The 15041-nt window shown below is 38.7% G+C and overlaps 1 protein-coding gene across 2 annotated transcripts in view; it reads left to right on the top strand.

Annotated features, from left to right (window-relative positions):
* ABHD11 (abhydrolase domain containing 11) overlaps nucleotides 1-15041 on the top strand; it is a 554138-nt gene that overhangs the window by 116474 nt on the left and 422623 nt on the right. For both annotated transcript variants that reach the window (XM_044054160.1, XM_044054159.1), the window contains exon 3: nucleotides 6559-6732. In XM_044054160.1, the coding sequence (XP_043910095.1) occupies nucleotides 6559-6732 (174 nt within the window). The remainder of the gene's footprint in view (nucleotides 1-6558; nucleotides 6733-15041) is intronic.

Genomic DNA, 15041 nt, shown 5'->3' with positions numbered 1-15041 from the left:
GCCTACATGGGACCTTAACTTCATGTTGGAAAAGTTGACTCTACCTCCCTTTGAACCAGCAGCATCTTCAGAGTTACAGTTCCTGTCTTGGAAGACTGCCTTCCTTCTGGCCATAACCTCAGCAAGAAGAGTATCTGAATTGCAGGCACTCATGGCAGTACAACCATTTCTTATTTTTCATCAGGACAAGAGTCTCCTTGAGAACCAATCCTTCATTTATGCCAAAGGTGGTATCCAGGGTCTCATTGAACCAAGCTATTCACCTGCCTACCTTCTTTCCGGATCCGCAAAACAAGGGAGAAAAACTTCTGCATACCCTGGACATTCACAGACAGTTATGCTACTACTGGGACAGAACTAAGACTTTCAGAAAAACTGACCAGCTGTTGGTAGCATATGCTGCAGGCATCCAAGGTAAAGCAATTTCCAAACAGACAATTTCAAAATGGATAGGAAATTGCATTTGATTCTGCTACTCTTATCATGGAAAAACTGTGCCAGCTAACATCAGGCCTCATTCCACCAGAGCCACAGCCACCTCCACAGCCTTTCTAAGAGGGGTGGCTACCAAGGACATTTTAGAAGCTGCTACATGGAGCTCCGTGCATACATTTTCCAAGCATTACAATTTGCCCTTGTATTCCAGATCCAGAGCAGGCTTTGCTACGGCGGTCCTGCAGGGCATTTTAGCTACACCATCATTTTCTTAGATCCTACCACCCCCAGCTTGGCTATGGTATCTACCCATATGTAAGGACTGCAGATGCATCCTTGAAGGACATAGTACAGTTTTGTACCTACCATAAATGTAGATGTCCGATAGGTATGCATCTGCAGTTAGGTTTTCCCACCCTCCTTCCCCTCTGTGGTATTTCTTGGGTACTTATCCCGCTTATAGCTAGCTGGGGTTATCTATTATGGTGTATTTGTTTTTTATTACTGTGCATGTTTGGAATATTTTGCATTTCTCCAAATTTAGCCTTCTTTAGGGGGCACCTGGCATCTGGGGCAAGAAAAAACTGAGGAAGATGGCGTCGGCTGACTCTTTTATACCCCAGGCGCTCTGACGTCGGGGAAAGGGCGACATCAGCCGACGCCGGACCCAGACTTTGGAATCCGGCCGACCGAAGGGCTGCCTGAGGCAGGACAACCCATACGTAAGGACTGCAGATGCATACCTATCGGACACCTACATTTATGGTAGGTACAAAACTGTACTTTCCTCCTTCCCTCCTCCTGCCTATGTCCTGTGCTTTATTGTATTATTTGTTATAATAGCTGCAAGACCAGAACAACTCCTGCTAGTTCAGACTTGGAATAGATTGTCAGTGGTGGTCATTTGCTCACAAACTGCAGTGGGATGGACATAAAGGAGTCCTGATGGGTGGGAGAAGAGCAGGACAGGAGTTAAGGTATGTGGTGTTGCAGTAACTAGGAGAAAATGGGCAGATAGCGGAGTCCCTTATCTGCTAATGTATTAAGTAGTAGAAAACGGGCAACAGATTTCTTTGTATCAACATATGTGCCATAGTTTTCATCCACAGCTGCTGCTTCAACTCCTGAATTCTAGTGTATTCTTGATAATAAGCAAGCAGAAAAGGAATGCCTGCATTCACAAATATAGGTCTCTAGGGTATTGATAATCTAACAAATGTTTCAGTATGTCATGCTTGACTGCCAAATGATACTGCTGGCTAGAGTGATCTAGGACCTCCCAGTGGTGAAAAGTACTTCTAATTCTGCTTGTGTAAAAGAAGCTGAATATAATCCTTGCTTTTCTCTTGGGGACATAGCTCTTCGCCCCAGCTGTACAGAAGTAAAGCTTTGATCCTTGGCACCCCTTCACTAGTGTAATCTGCTCTGAGACCACTGCAGATTGGGAAAGAGAATTTCTTCTTCTATTTCTTTGACTAGTCTGCTTGTTTGACAGGCTGTGTACTTATGTACAGGTTGGTGGTTGCCACATGGATATCTTAGTGGCATTTAATATCTCTCTTAATCGGGTCTTAAAATATGACCAAATATTTTCTTATTAGCTGCTTTAAATTTAAGTAAGTATATATTCTATCTAATGAAAAATAAAAGGTAGCTGTTGCAAGACAAAAGCGACGCTTGGTAGATGGTAAATCCTTTATAAGCAGAAAACTCTAAATCCAGAAAAAATACAGACAATGTTCATCCAAGATAAAGCAGTGCAAGCAAACACAGCAGTATTAAGCGCTTTCGTCTGGTAGATGACTTCCTCAGAATACAAAAATACTGCAATTAGCACCTGTTTAAATACATTGCTTACCCAATCACAAATAACTGACATCATTTCCCCCATTAACAAGGCTGCAAATACTTAATACAAGCCAAATATAAAACAATAATACATGTAAAATGTTTAAAACATCCCTAAACAGTGTATATAACTAAATGAAAAACATAGATTTTAATTTCAATAGAGAAGATAAAGAAATTCTATCATTTAACCAGGGAGCGTGATAGGCATCAAGCCTAATTTGTCATTTGAGTTCTACAAACTCCAAATACTCATTCAAGGGTCCCCCCACGAGGTCCCAGATCTACCTGTTCCAATGTAAAGAACAGGAAGGAATGGGTAGGTTCACTAACCAAATGTTTATATAATGCATTCTTTTCATTTTTATTCCTGATATCATATAAATGTTGATAAATCCTTAACCTTAGGGCATTCTTAGTTTTACCTACATAGAAACTTGCACAAAATCTACACCAGGCCAAATACACAACCCCTTTAGTGTAACAGTACATCCTTTCTGAACTGGAAATATATCCAAAATTTTTGAGCTTGATTTTTTCTCTGTCCATAACATAAGGGCATTGGGCACACCTCCCACACTTAAAAGTACCACCATTGTGGGTGTCAAATTTTTGCTTTTCAAACAATCCTTTAAGGGAAGTATCTCTTTTGTAAACCACTTGCGGTTCAATACCAAATTTCCCTGATAATTCAGGGTCAACATCAAATATTTAACAATATTTGGAAATAATGTTTTTAATGTCATAAAAATTGGATGTATAAGTAAGAGTAAGCACCCGTCCAAAATTTAAAGGTTTACAGTCATTATGACTTTTGGTGGACACCTGCCCTAGTAGTGCAAGAAAATGACCATTCATTCTTTGTCTTAACTTCATTAAAAATATCTATGACAAAGGTTTCAGGGTACCCCCTCTTACAAAACATGTTTTTTAATATTTCACATTCACTAAGAAAATCCACAAAATCAGACACCATTCTGGCCAGTCTTACATATTGGCCCTTAACTAGGGCTTTTTTCTGGTGCAATGGGTGTGCGCTTGTATAATGCAATAGTGAATTTGAATAGGTAGGTTTCCTATATAGTTGTGAAACAAAACAATTGTGTTCAAAGTCTTTCTTGATGGTAACATCTAAGTAATTAATCAGTTCTACATTGCTATTCATAGTAAACTTAAGAAAACTTGTAGTTCCATTAATATAGGTGACGAACCTCTTCAGGTCGTCCTCACTATCTTTCCAGAACAGGACTATATCATCTAGGTATCGCCCATACAATACCCATGAAGTCTTAAATTCCGAGTTGGTAACAAACAGGTCCTCCCATTGTGCCAAGACAATGTTGGCAAACACTGGAGCACAGCACGCACCCATTGCAACACCCTGTTTTTGCTTAAAAAGATGCCCTTCAAAGCTCGCAAAATTATTCTCTAATATTATTTCCATACATGTTCGTAAAGTCAGAATGGTGTTATGATTAAGTGTTGAATTGGTACATAAATAGTCCCCCCATCACACCCCCTAGTACAGCTGTTTGAGAATCTATGTGAAGCTGATATCAGGAACTTATTAACTTATTAGCGAACAAGTATAAAAAACCTGGTCAAGCTTACTTGGACTCTGATGAGAGAAAACTTCTAAGTGAAATTTTAGAGCATCGTGACATAAGAATAATGAAACCTGATAAAGGTGGGGGCATGGTAATTATGAATGTGGTTGATTATAATAGCAAGATGATGGAACTTTTGTATAGTGATGTCTATCTTGAGGTGTCAAGAAATGAGATTAATATAGCATATCGTAATATTGACCTGGAATTGGAACAGCTATTATTAAATGGGCAAATTACCTTAGAAGCCTATAATTATATGCTTATAAGCCATCCAAAAATACCCACAATTTTTGGCATACCAAAAATTCACAAATCCTTAGAAAACCCACCATTAAGACCAATTGTGGACGCAAAAGCCTCAAAAACTTATAGTATTGCCAAGTTCATTAACAATATGACGAAAAACATTCTAGATTCACGTAGTCTTGTAATTAGGGACTCATGGGACTTTCTTACTAAAGTTAAACGGGACATGTTTTTTGATAGTAACATAATAGTCACTATTGATGTTTATCTCTTTTCAGTTATTCCACATCAAATTAGCCTTGAATGGTATTGACCAGGTTTTTTTTATACTTGTTCACTAATAAGTTCCTGATATCAGCTTCACCTAGATTCTCAAACAGCTGTACTAAGGGGTGTGATGGGGGGACTATTTGTGTCAATTCAACATTTAATCATAACACCATTCTGACTTTACGAACATGTATGGAAATAATATTAGAGAATAATTTTGTGACCTTTGAAGGGCATCTTTTTAAGCAAAAGCAGGGTGTTGCAATGGGTGCGTGCTGTGCTCCAATGTTTGCCAACATTGTCTTGGCACAATGGGAGGACCTGTTTGTTACCAACTCGGAATTTAGGACTTCATGGGTATTGTATGGGCGATACCTAGATGATATAGTCCTGTTCTGGAAAGATAGTGAGGACAACCTGAAGAGGTTCTTCAACTATATTAATGGAACTACAAGTTTTCTTAAGTTTACTATGAATAGCAATGTAGAACTGATTAATTACTTGGATGTTACCATCAAGAAAGACTTTGAACACAATTGTTTTGTTTCACAACTATATAGGAAACCTACCTATTCAAATTCACTATTGCATTATACAAGCGCACACCCATTGCACCAGAAAAAAGCCCTAGTTAAGGGCCAATATGTAAGACTGGCCAGAATGGTGTCTGATTTTCCGGATTTTCTTAGTGAATGTGAAATATTAAAAAACATGTTTTGTAAGAGGGGGTACCCTGAAACCTTTGTCATAGATATTTTTAATGAAGTTAAGACTAAAAGAATGAATGGTCATTTTCTTGCACTACTAGGGCAGGTGTCCACCAAAAGTCATAATGACTGTAAACCTTTAAATTTTGGACGGGTGCTTACTCTTACTTATACATCCAATTTTTATGACATTAAAAACATTATTTCCAAATATTGGAAAATATTTGATGTTGACCCTGAATTATCAGGGAAATTTGGTATTGAACCGCAAGTGGTTTACAAAAGGGACACTTCCCTTAAAGGACTGTTTGAAAGGCAAAAAGTTGACACCCACAATGGTGGTACTTTTAAGTGTGGGAGGTGTGCCCAATGCCCTTATGTTATGGACAGAGAAAAAATCAAGCTCAAAAATTTTGGATATATTTCCAGTTCAAAAAGGATGTACTGTTACACTAAAGGGGTTGTGTATTTGGCCTTGTGTAGATTCTGTGCAAGTTTCTATGTAGGTAAAACTAAGAATGCCCTAAGGTTAAGGATTTATCAACATTTATATGATATCAGGAATAAAAATGAAAAGAATGCATTATATAAACATTTGGTTAGTGAACCTACCCATTCCTTCCTGTTCTTTATATTGGAACGGGTAGATCTGGGACCTCGTTGGGGACCCTTGAATGAGTATTTGGAGTTTGTAGAACTCAAATGACAAATTAGGCTTGATGCCTATCATGCTCCCAGGTTAAATGATAGAATTTCTTTATCTTCTCTATTGAAATTAAAATCTATGTTTTTCATTTAGTTATATACACTGTTTAGGGATGTTTTAAACATTTTACATGTATTATTGTTTTATAGTTGGCTTGTATTAAGTATTTGCAGCCTTGTTAATGGGGGGAATGATGTCAGTTATTTGTGATTGGGTAAGCAGTGTATTTAAACAGGTGCCAATTGCAGTATTTTTGTATTCTGAGGAAGTCATCTACCAGACGAAAGCGCTTAATACTGCTGTGTTTGCTTGCACTGCTTTATCTTGGATGAACATCGTCTGTATTTTTTCTGGATTTGGAGTTTTCTGCTTATAAAGGATTTACCATCTACCAAGCGTTGCTTTTGTCTTGCAACAGCTGCCTTTTATTTTTCATTGTAAGTATATATTCTATCTAGTTTGCTAGGTTGTGCTCATGCTTTGGAATGCAAGGATGTATGTAGACTGCAAGATCTGTGACATTACATACTCTTAAAACCATTGTCTAACATATTCACAGAAACTGTTACATTTTTCAGGGCAACTTTTTCAAGTTAAGTTAAAATGTGGTTTCATTATTGCAGTTTACCAATATAAAGAGCACTTGTAAATGTCTTGCATCTATTTTTGGTAAGGTTTTTTCATTAAATTTCTCAGTTCTAAACTGAGCACTGATATTTGACTCTTGTCCAGATAGGTAATAACAGTGGATGCTCGCAACCATGGCAATAGTGCACACAGCCCCACAATTACCTATGAAGCAATGAGCTTAGACTTACAGAAGCTACTGCGCAGCCTTCAGCTGACTAAGGTGATTTTGGTTGGGCATAGCATGGGTGGAAAGACTGCCATGACAGTTGCATTGCAAAAGGTGAGTTTGGCATTTGTATCTTTGTAGATGACTGCAAATGAATACTGTTGCAATTAATCATTAATATTTTGTGCAATTATCTGCTTGAATCTGCTAGTAGTAACTGCATACTGAGCACCTTTTTGAGTCCCTTTCACTTTCCTTCAGCCTTTTCATTTTCTCATTTGTCCCTATCTGATTCTGTTTTATATTTCCATCTTGTTTTACATGCACGTCTGACTGCCTTACATTATTCCTCTTCTTTCTGTCTCACTTTCTTTATTTTTTGCATTTCTCCCAAAGTGGTGTTATTTATTATTTTCCCTTTATTTGATTAATCTTTCAGACTATGATAATCCGGTAGGGGTGCACTGTAGTATACATTACATTATTTTCCATTATTATAAGAATCTAGCAGAATCTTGGTCAGAATTTGTTGGGCTAATAGGAAAATCTTGAAGGGTTATCCCTCTACTTGATTTCTTATGGCTTCGTATGGGGGGAGATCTCTACCTTACACTCATTACTTTTAGAGATCCCATTTATTTATTTACTTATTTGACCTTTGCTAACTGGGACTGTCCATCTGAGCAAGAGCCCATTTTCACCGGAGTCCAGGGGGGAAAAGCCCCATACAGAAAAATTACAAATAAAGTTATAAAAACTATTGCAAACAAAGAATAACAGTGAATACAGAAGAATAATTAAATACAAAATATACATCTTATAAATATAATTACATACAAAATGAGTCCTTAGAAATATGAAGTTTTAATAAATGGTGAAGATAAGTAAATACAGATGAAGAAGCCCAAGATGATAGAAGGGGTAACAAAATGGACATAAGTTTTCGTGGGGTCTACAGAGCAAACTGCTGCAAACGCCAAGCCTTCTACGTGGGCAAGACCATCAATGCCCTCAAAACCAGGATTGCCAAACACCTATATGACATCAGGCACAAGATACCGACAAATAAACTAGCAACACGCGCAACAAAAAAAACAGGACACGAAAGATTTAAGTTCCTGATACTCTAACAGCTGGAGAAGATCCCTTTCAATGGGGAATTCAGTTCAAGATTAGAGAAAAAAGAACTTATCTGGCAGATACAACTTGAAGCAAGGCACCCTCCGGGTCTCAACTACATGGAGACCATCACCCCAGTCCTGAACCTCAGGGCACTTAACCATGCTAACTACAACTAATCGGCTCCTAGTAAGATATTCTATTTCGCTCACTGTTTTCTCACTGGTATAAGGCATAATGTATTAATTTTTTCTACATTAATTGTTTATAAGCAGAACTAAAATTACAGTAAGTTAATGTATCAGCCCTCACAAAAGTTACAATTGTTAGCTCAACTTTTAATTATTTTTAATTTAAAAGGTAAAATTTCAATATCAAACTACAGTTAACTTTTTACTACTTAATGTATGCTCTCCCTGATGAAGGAGCGGCAGACAGGCTACCTTCCTATCTGCCCCGTAAGCGCCGGACATCTCAGAATCTTTCTCAGAACCAAGCTTGCTTCCAATGTTTTATAGGTGGTAGTGGCAAGTCTAAATTTAGAACTATAGTCGGTAACCCCAGAGTTTTACAGTTCACTTTTAAATTTAATTTTAATTTTAATTTTTTTTATTTTTTTTATTTTTTGGTTACATTTAAATTTAAGTTTTAGTACAGTTTTTTCAAACGCAGGTATAATCGTGACCAAGCAAAAGGCTCCAATGCATTGCTAGAGGTTAGGAATGGCACATATGAACAAGTAGCTGGTTAATAAAAAGGAACTAAATAAGAGGAATGAAATGCTTCCAACCAGGTCCATCTTCACCTTGTAGGCCTACTAGGGCCACACCCCCAGCTAGTCACTTCTCATTGGACATCTCTCAACCACGCCCCCTCCACAGCAGCATAAAAGCAGCACAGCAACAGCTGTCGGGTCATTCTGACCAGCTCTTGGGGAGCGCACAAATAGTCCTTTTTAGGACTCACACATAGCAAAAGAACTGAAGATCTGTTCAAGAAGGACAACTGAGATCGACACCACCGCAGAACACCGAAGGACACAACAGCAGCTCTTCCCAGAGCCCATTGTGTCCATACACAAAACAGCTCTTTTCAGAGCTCACGTGGATCTGCACCTTACACCAAACAGCTCTTCTCAGAGCTCACAGTACACCAAATAGCTCTTCTCAGAGCTCACAGAGATATGTAAAAGCTCTGGTAAGAGCAACCAGAGACGCATTGAAGAATAAAACAAAAAAGTTCTTATTAGAGCTACCACCAACACCCGAACGGGCATTCAAAATACAAATCGGCCCTTCTCAGAGCTCACAGAAATCTGTATCGGCTTTGGTAAGACCAGCCGGAGGCACAGACACAGCTTCGGTGAACCAAACAAAACAGTTCTTTTTAGAACTACCGCATCTGCCCAAAAGGGCATTCTAAAACAGCTCTTCTCAGAGCTCATAGAGATCTGTAACAGCTCTATATAGAGCTCCAGCTGCCCACAGGGCTAAAACAGCTCTTTTTTTAGAGCTAGCTCCACCACCGACTACACGTGGAAATCTGTTCACTGTTTAGGATCAAGAGTGAAAGGCTTTGTAAAATTGGTTATTCCTTCCCTCCGGGCAGGCATCACTCAGGATCGAAAACCCAAGAGGTCCACACCTATTTTTCTGGTTTTATGTATCTTCATAATTCTGATAGCTCTACTGCTATCAAAACTAAGGATGTAAATCTCTACCAGCACATAAATAAAATGAGCTGGAGAGTCATATTTATTAGCCAGTGTCTGCTGGACCGCTGGAACAAACTCCATGTGTAGTTCAACAGTTGCACCCTGGCATCCTTCAAATTAAACTTGGATGATTGGATGAGTACCCATAAATTTAGTTTGCGATGGATCTGCTTTGCCCTTTTCGAGGAGGAGGATACAGCATAAGCGTGGGTATTGGTAAGGTGTAAATGGTATTGCCCTAAGATCATAGGAGGTTACTAGGCTAACAGCCCTAGAGCCTTTTTCAGCCTAGCCATTCATGCCCCTATTTTCCCAATTATCACTGTCCACAGGTTAGAATGGCTTTGGTATATGCCAAAGACTTGGGCATATACAGACTGCCCCTGTCCATAAGGGCACCAGGGAACAAGCCGGGGTGAATTTACAGTTTCCCATCCATTGGTCCAAATTGTATTTGAATAGTCTTGGGGAAGAGCTCTGTTTCCCATGAATAGGGAGTCTACTCCAGAGGAGAGGTAATCTTTGAAAACTATTCCTGTCCCTCCAACATGTTTTACTCATGTCACATGTGAGGTTTAGATTAGATTGGATAATTTAGTGCTGTTTGTTTTGTGAATGCGTATTCGATCCATCAGAGCTGGATTGAAGAATGACTTGTAGAGTATGCATACATTGCCTCTCAGTAGTCTGTAGGAAACGGAATACAGAGACAGGGCTTTGAGGTGGTCTGCATAGGACATAGTATTTACACCCTGTATTCTTTTACAGAGGAATCTCTGGGCACTCCAGCTGTTGCAGATGCCTGGTCAGGTACATGTTGAAGGGTGCATTGTACTCTATTATTGGACTAATGAGGGCTGAGTTGTACATCTCAACTGTACAGATTTTTGTAGAATGTCCAGATTTTTGCCTCAAATTTTTAGTGTGTTCCGCCTAAAATCTGTGCCTTTCTGACAAATAGCTGAGGATTGAAGTCTTGACAAATATTTGAGTTTAAGACTCTACATCATTCACAAAATTCATGCTAATGTAAAACCTATTATTCTATCAACTTTAAGTTTGTAAAAGCAATATTTAAAATCTGTCCGTATTTGTCCCCCCATCATTTTAGGCTTTGTCCAGATTTTTTACTCCAAGAGGTTGAGAGTAGTGTGACTTAGATCTGGATGCCATACCCTTACTTATAAGTTGCACCATGTAGAAGGATTTTTCTCACTACCATGGACACATGGTGATAAAAGTTCAGGTTGCAGTCAACCGGAGTTCCCAAGTGGGTCTTCTCTTAAGGGAGTGTTATCAGTGTTGTAATTTGCAGTGGTGGTCATTTTCCCAAAGGGTTTAATTATGCATTTTTCTGCAGTGCGTTTTAAGCCATGGTTCTGGCACCAGTTGTTTGTCTTTGTCAGACCTTCCTGGAGGATATCAACATCTTTGGAGTATTCATTGATTGCACCCATCTTGCAGTCATAAGCAGATTTGGTCAACCAAAGGTCATCTACATTTGCCTTAACTTCAGTGAAGTATATTTCAAACAGGAGAGGACCCACTACCGAGCCCTGTGAGACACCTCTAGTAACAGATCTCTTCATGGAGGTGAATCCCCCACCCTAACTTCATGTGCCCCGTTAGTGAACCATTTGGCTATCCATTGGGTGACATAGGGATTTATGCCTAAATTTGTGAATTTGTCTAGAATACCCGGGTGATGTATCGTTTCAAATGGATTTGTTAGGTCACGGTAAGCAGTATGGATTTGCTAGGTCAGAGTAAGCAGTATACACCATTTTGCCCTCGTCCAGGGCTCTATGTACCTTCTCAAAGACTTGTCTGAGATTAGGCATGACATGCCCTTGACAAAACCAAACTGGGATGGGTCCAGTGTTTGAAGATTTCCTATATCTTTCTTCATCAGGTCCACAATAATTCTTTCCTTGGCCTTTCATATAAGATTAGTCAAACTTCTGGGTCTGTAGTTCTCTGGGTGTGTTTGTGGTCCTTTGTGTAGCGAGATAAAAGTAGCAGTCCTCCATTACCTAGAGATGGGGCCTGTCTGGATGTTGTAGTCAAACAGAGATTCTAGCAGGACTGACAGGTCATGTTTCAAGCTATTTGGGAGGCATCCTGTGATATTATCAGGACCCATTGATGCAGTGTTTTTGGCTCTGGAGAGTGCATTGAGGACCTGTTCTTTAGTGATAGCTGGGGAGTGATGGTAGAGGGCATTTCCTGTGAAGAAAAATTGGTGGTGATGGGGGATGAAACTGAAGCTAAATTTATCAGCCAGCAAATTTGCTGTATCCCTCATTTTGGTATAGGAAGTTCCATTTTTTCTACTGGTTCAACCCTCTGGGCTTTCCATTTAAGGTTATGGGCATAACTGAAAATGTCTTATGGTTATCCTTGCCATGGGAGACTATTTTTGCATTGAAATTGGTTTTAACGGACTTGATTAGTCCCTTAAGTTGCTTGTTAAGACTGATGAAGGTTTTTTTTGTCTTTTGGGCATAGCCCTTCCTATTTTTGGATTTTTTTTTTTTTTTTTTTTTTTTTTTTTTTTGTACAACCTATTTTACCAAGTCAGCTTGTTTTTGGAGTTTGTCCTAAGTTTATTTCTGTTTGGTTCTGCCGTTTCTATGCAGTCATTTACATACTTACACAGGGTTTCTGTAAACACTTTCTCATAGGCCACCATGTTCTCAGAATTTTGTGGGACTTGGAATTTAGCTAGGCCTTCACTTAACAGGAGATACATAGCCTTGAAAAAGTTCTTAAAGGTTTTTGAGTTTGCTGCAAGTTCAGCCTTACAATTCATTTCAAGGGTTACTGCTTTGTGATCTAATTTGACCAGTGAGGACATTACACAAGGGGAGGTGACACATTCCCTTATATTTGTGAGCACCAGATATAGGATATTTATAACCCTAGTAGGTATGTAGGCTAGCTATTCCAGGGTGTTTGTATTGACAAAATATAGGAACCTTTGAGCCTCCATGTTAGTGCTTTTATATGTATCCCAGTTTATGGTGGGATAGTTGAAATTACTTAGGAATATGGTGTTGAGCTGAATTATGAGCGATTCCAGTACATTCAAGTATATGTTGTATGGTTATCCTGGGTCATAGACTGGGACCTATAGTTAGCAAGGATAATGGTATAGGATTTTACCAACAGTTAGTTGGACATGGAGTAGCTGAATGATGTCATAATATTTGACCAGTTGTGAGGTGTGCTTTTTATGAAGCTTGATACACCTCCACCTCTTGTCCCTTCCTTTGCAGTAGCTAGTCTAAATGTGTGGAAGGCATTATAGCTTTGTACTGCTGGGGACCTTCCATTGCTTTAAACCATGTCTCAGTAACTGCACAGATGTCAGCAGTCTCCAGGGTGAGGAATGATTACAGTAACTGGAGCTTCTTGTTTTGGACTCCTAGCATTGACTAATAACACCTTTAGTTTATCTTGTGTAGAATTTACTGCTTTATAAGGCTTATCAGCTTGGCATTGCCTAAAAAAGGCACTATATGGGTGGATAGTGTTATGGCCAATATCAGAAGGCCTAGTAGGAATGGGTGCAGACCATCTCTGGTAACGCAGCATGGTCTGTTGATCATGTCCTCTCAAGCTGACAAATATCGGATCCCCTTAGAATGATACCAGTAATCAAGACGGTTGTTTAAAATCAGTCCTCTTCTGTTTGTATTGTGGCATCATCTTTGGAGAAGGTAGAATGCTTCTCAGTGCTAGGCTTATACCTGCTTGGGGCACACAATCTGAAAGGTCTATCTCTTCATATAGTCCAGGGAGGTATCGTTAACACCCACATGGACAGAGAGTCATACTGGTACTTTTGTGGTTTGCTGTCCTGTGTGCATGTGTGATCTGGCGGAGTCTTGCCCCTGATAGTTAACTGACCATTACTGTCTCCTTGCGCAGCCTACTGAGGGAGCAACAGTGTTTCCCACAATAGTCTCTATTGACCAGTATATTTCGTTGTGTGGCAGTTTACGTTAAGGGCTTAGAGGTTGAGACATTGTATGATGTGGTTGTATGTGTCCATGGGAATGTTATCTTTGTCTGCAGGATAAATCCACAATAACTTTTAATAAATGCACACAAGTAAAAAATACACAGAGGTAAGTGCTTTCATCTTGTTACTGCAAGACTTCATTATACAAGTAGCTTAACCATTACATACTAAAAATGTAATTAAATAAAAACCGCAATGACCAATAAACATTGAGCTTTTTTACCCAGCCCCCACCAAAACAAACCATTGTACAAGCAGATATCAGACACTCATCACTTTTCAAAGCAGAATCAGGAAATTCAAATAGTAGCAAAACGCTTTAAAAATTACACATTCAAAACTTCAATTTTTTCAATACGTCATCTATTAAAAGCTGTCAACTTTAGAACACTGGAGATGGAACAATGCTCATTTAACCAGGGATATTCAGTTGCATTCAGAACAAGCTGCCAATGCAATTCTTCCCTTTCCAAAAGAACCGCCCATGGGCCACCCCTAACATTACACTGGGTTTTATGTATAACCACAAACTTAACCAATGGCAGTTATGAATCAGAATGTTTTTAACCGGAGTGTTACGTTTGCCTTTTTTTTTTATCTCATCATGTTCGTAGATACGCATGTTCGTAGATACGCTCTTTTACCTTACTTTCTGTCTTGCCTATATGAAACACATCACATAGATGATGCATGGCGGTATATACTACCCCTTTAGTACAACAATCATATTTCCCTGTAAATTCTATTTTTACTTCTGAAATAATCACTTTGTTACATACCAACACAAACTTAGAGATTACAATGACCACATTTTCACATACCAGGTAATGCGACAGTAGCTTTGATTAAAGGATGTTAAAGAAGAGTTTTTAGACTTGTACCCATCTTTAAGAAACAAACCAGGGTTGATCATCCATTTCAGCCCTCAAATCGCAATCATTTCTTCTAATAGACCAATTCTTTAAAATAATCCGTCTTATGACATTACTTTCCAAATTGAAAGTAGTCACAAAGGAATACCCAAATCTCCATTCTTTACGATATCTGCCAAGGGAAACATAGCATCTGTCAAATCGTTAAAACCAAAATTAACTATTTGTTTATTGAAGAGAGAATTTATATTAATGAATATAACTACCTTACCATGAGTTACTCTATTATTCCTAACATTTTTGGTATACAAAAAATCCATAAGGATATGAATGACCCCCCCCCCCCCCAGTGTGCCCCATTATGGGCGCTAGAGGTTCTATCACGAGTGCCTGTGCTAAATACTTTGATAACAAACTTAAATATTTAGTTGAAAAGGAGAAACAGGTATGCAGAGACTCGCAAGACCTTTGAGTAAAATTAATAGGTTGGAATATGACCTGAATGTTCTATTGGTGATAATTGATGTTGAGGACCTTTACACTGTTCTCCCCCATACTTTAGGGGTGGAATGGTTTTGTGAATTTTTACTTGAGAATAATTTGGGACAGGGTAAAACTGATTTATATAAGGAGTTATTAACAATCCTGTTAAAGAATAATTGTTTATGTTCAGTGATAAATAAGTCTATAG

Source organism: Protopterus annectens, chromosome 13.part0, assembly GCF_019279795.1.
Source record: "Protopterus annectens isolate FY-2018-M chromosome 13.part0, PAN1.0, whole genome shotgun sequence".
NCBI lineage: Eukaryota > Metazoa > Chordata > Ceratodontiformes > Protopteridae > Protopterus > Protopterus annectens.
Note: the sequence above shows the minus strand (reverse complement) of the source record. Positions and strands in the feature narration are given on the sequence as shown.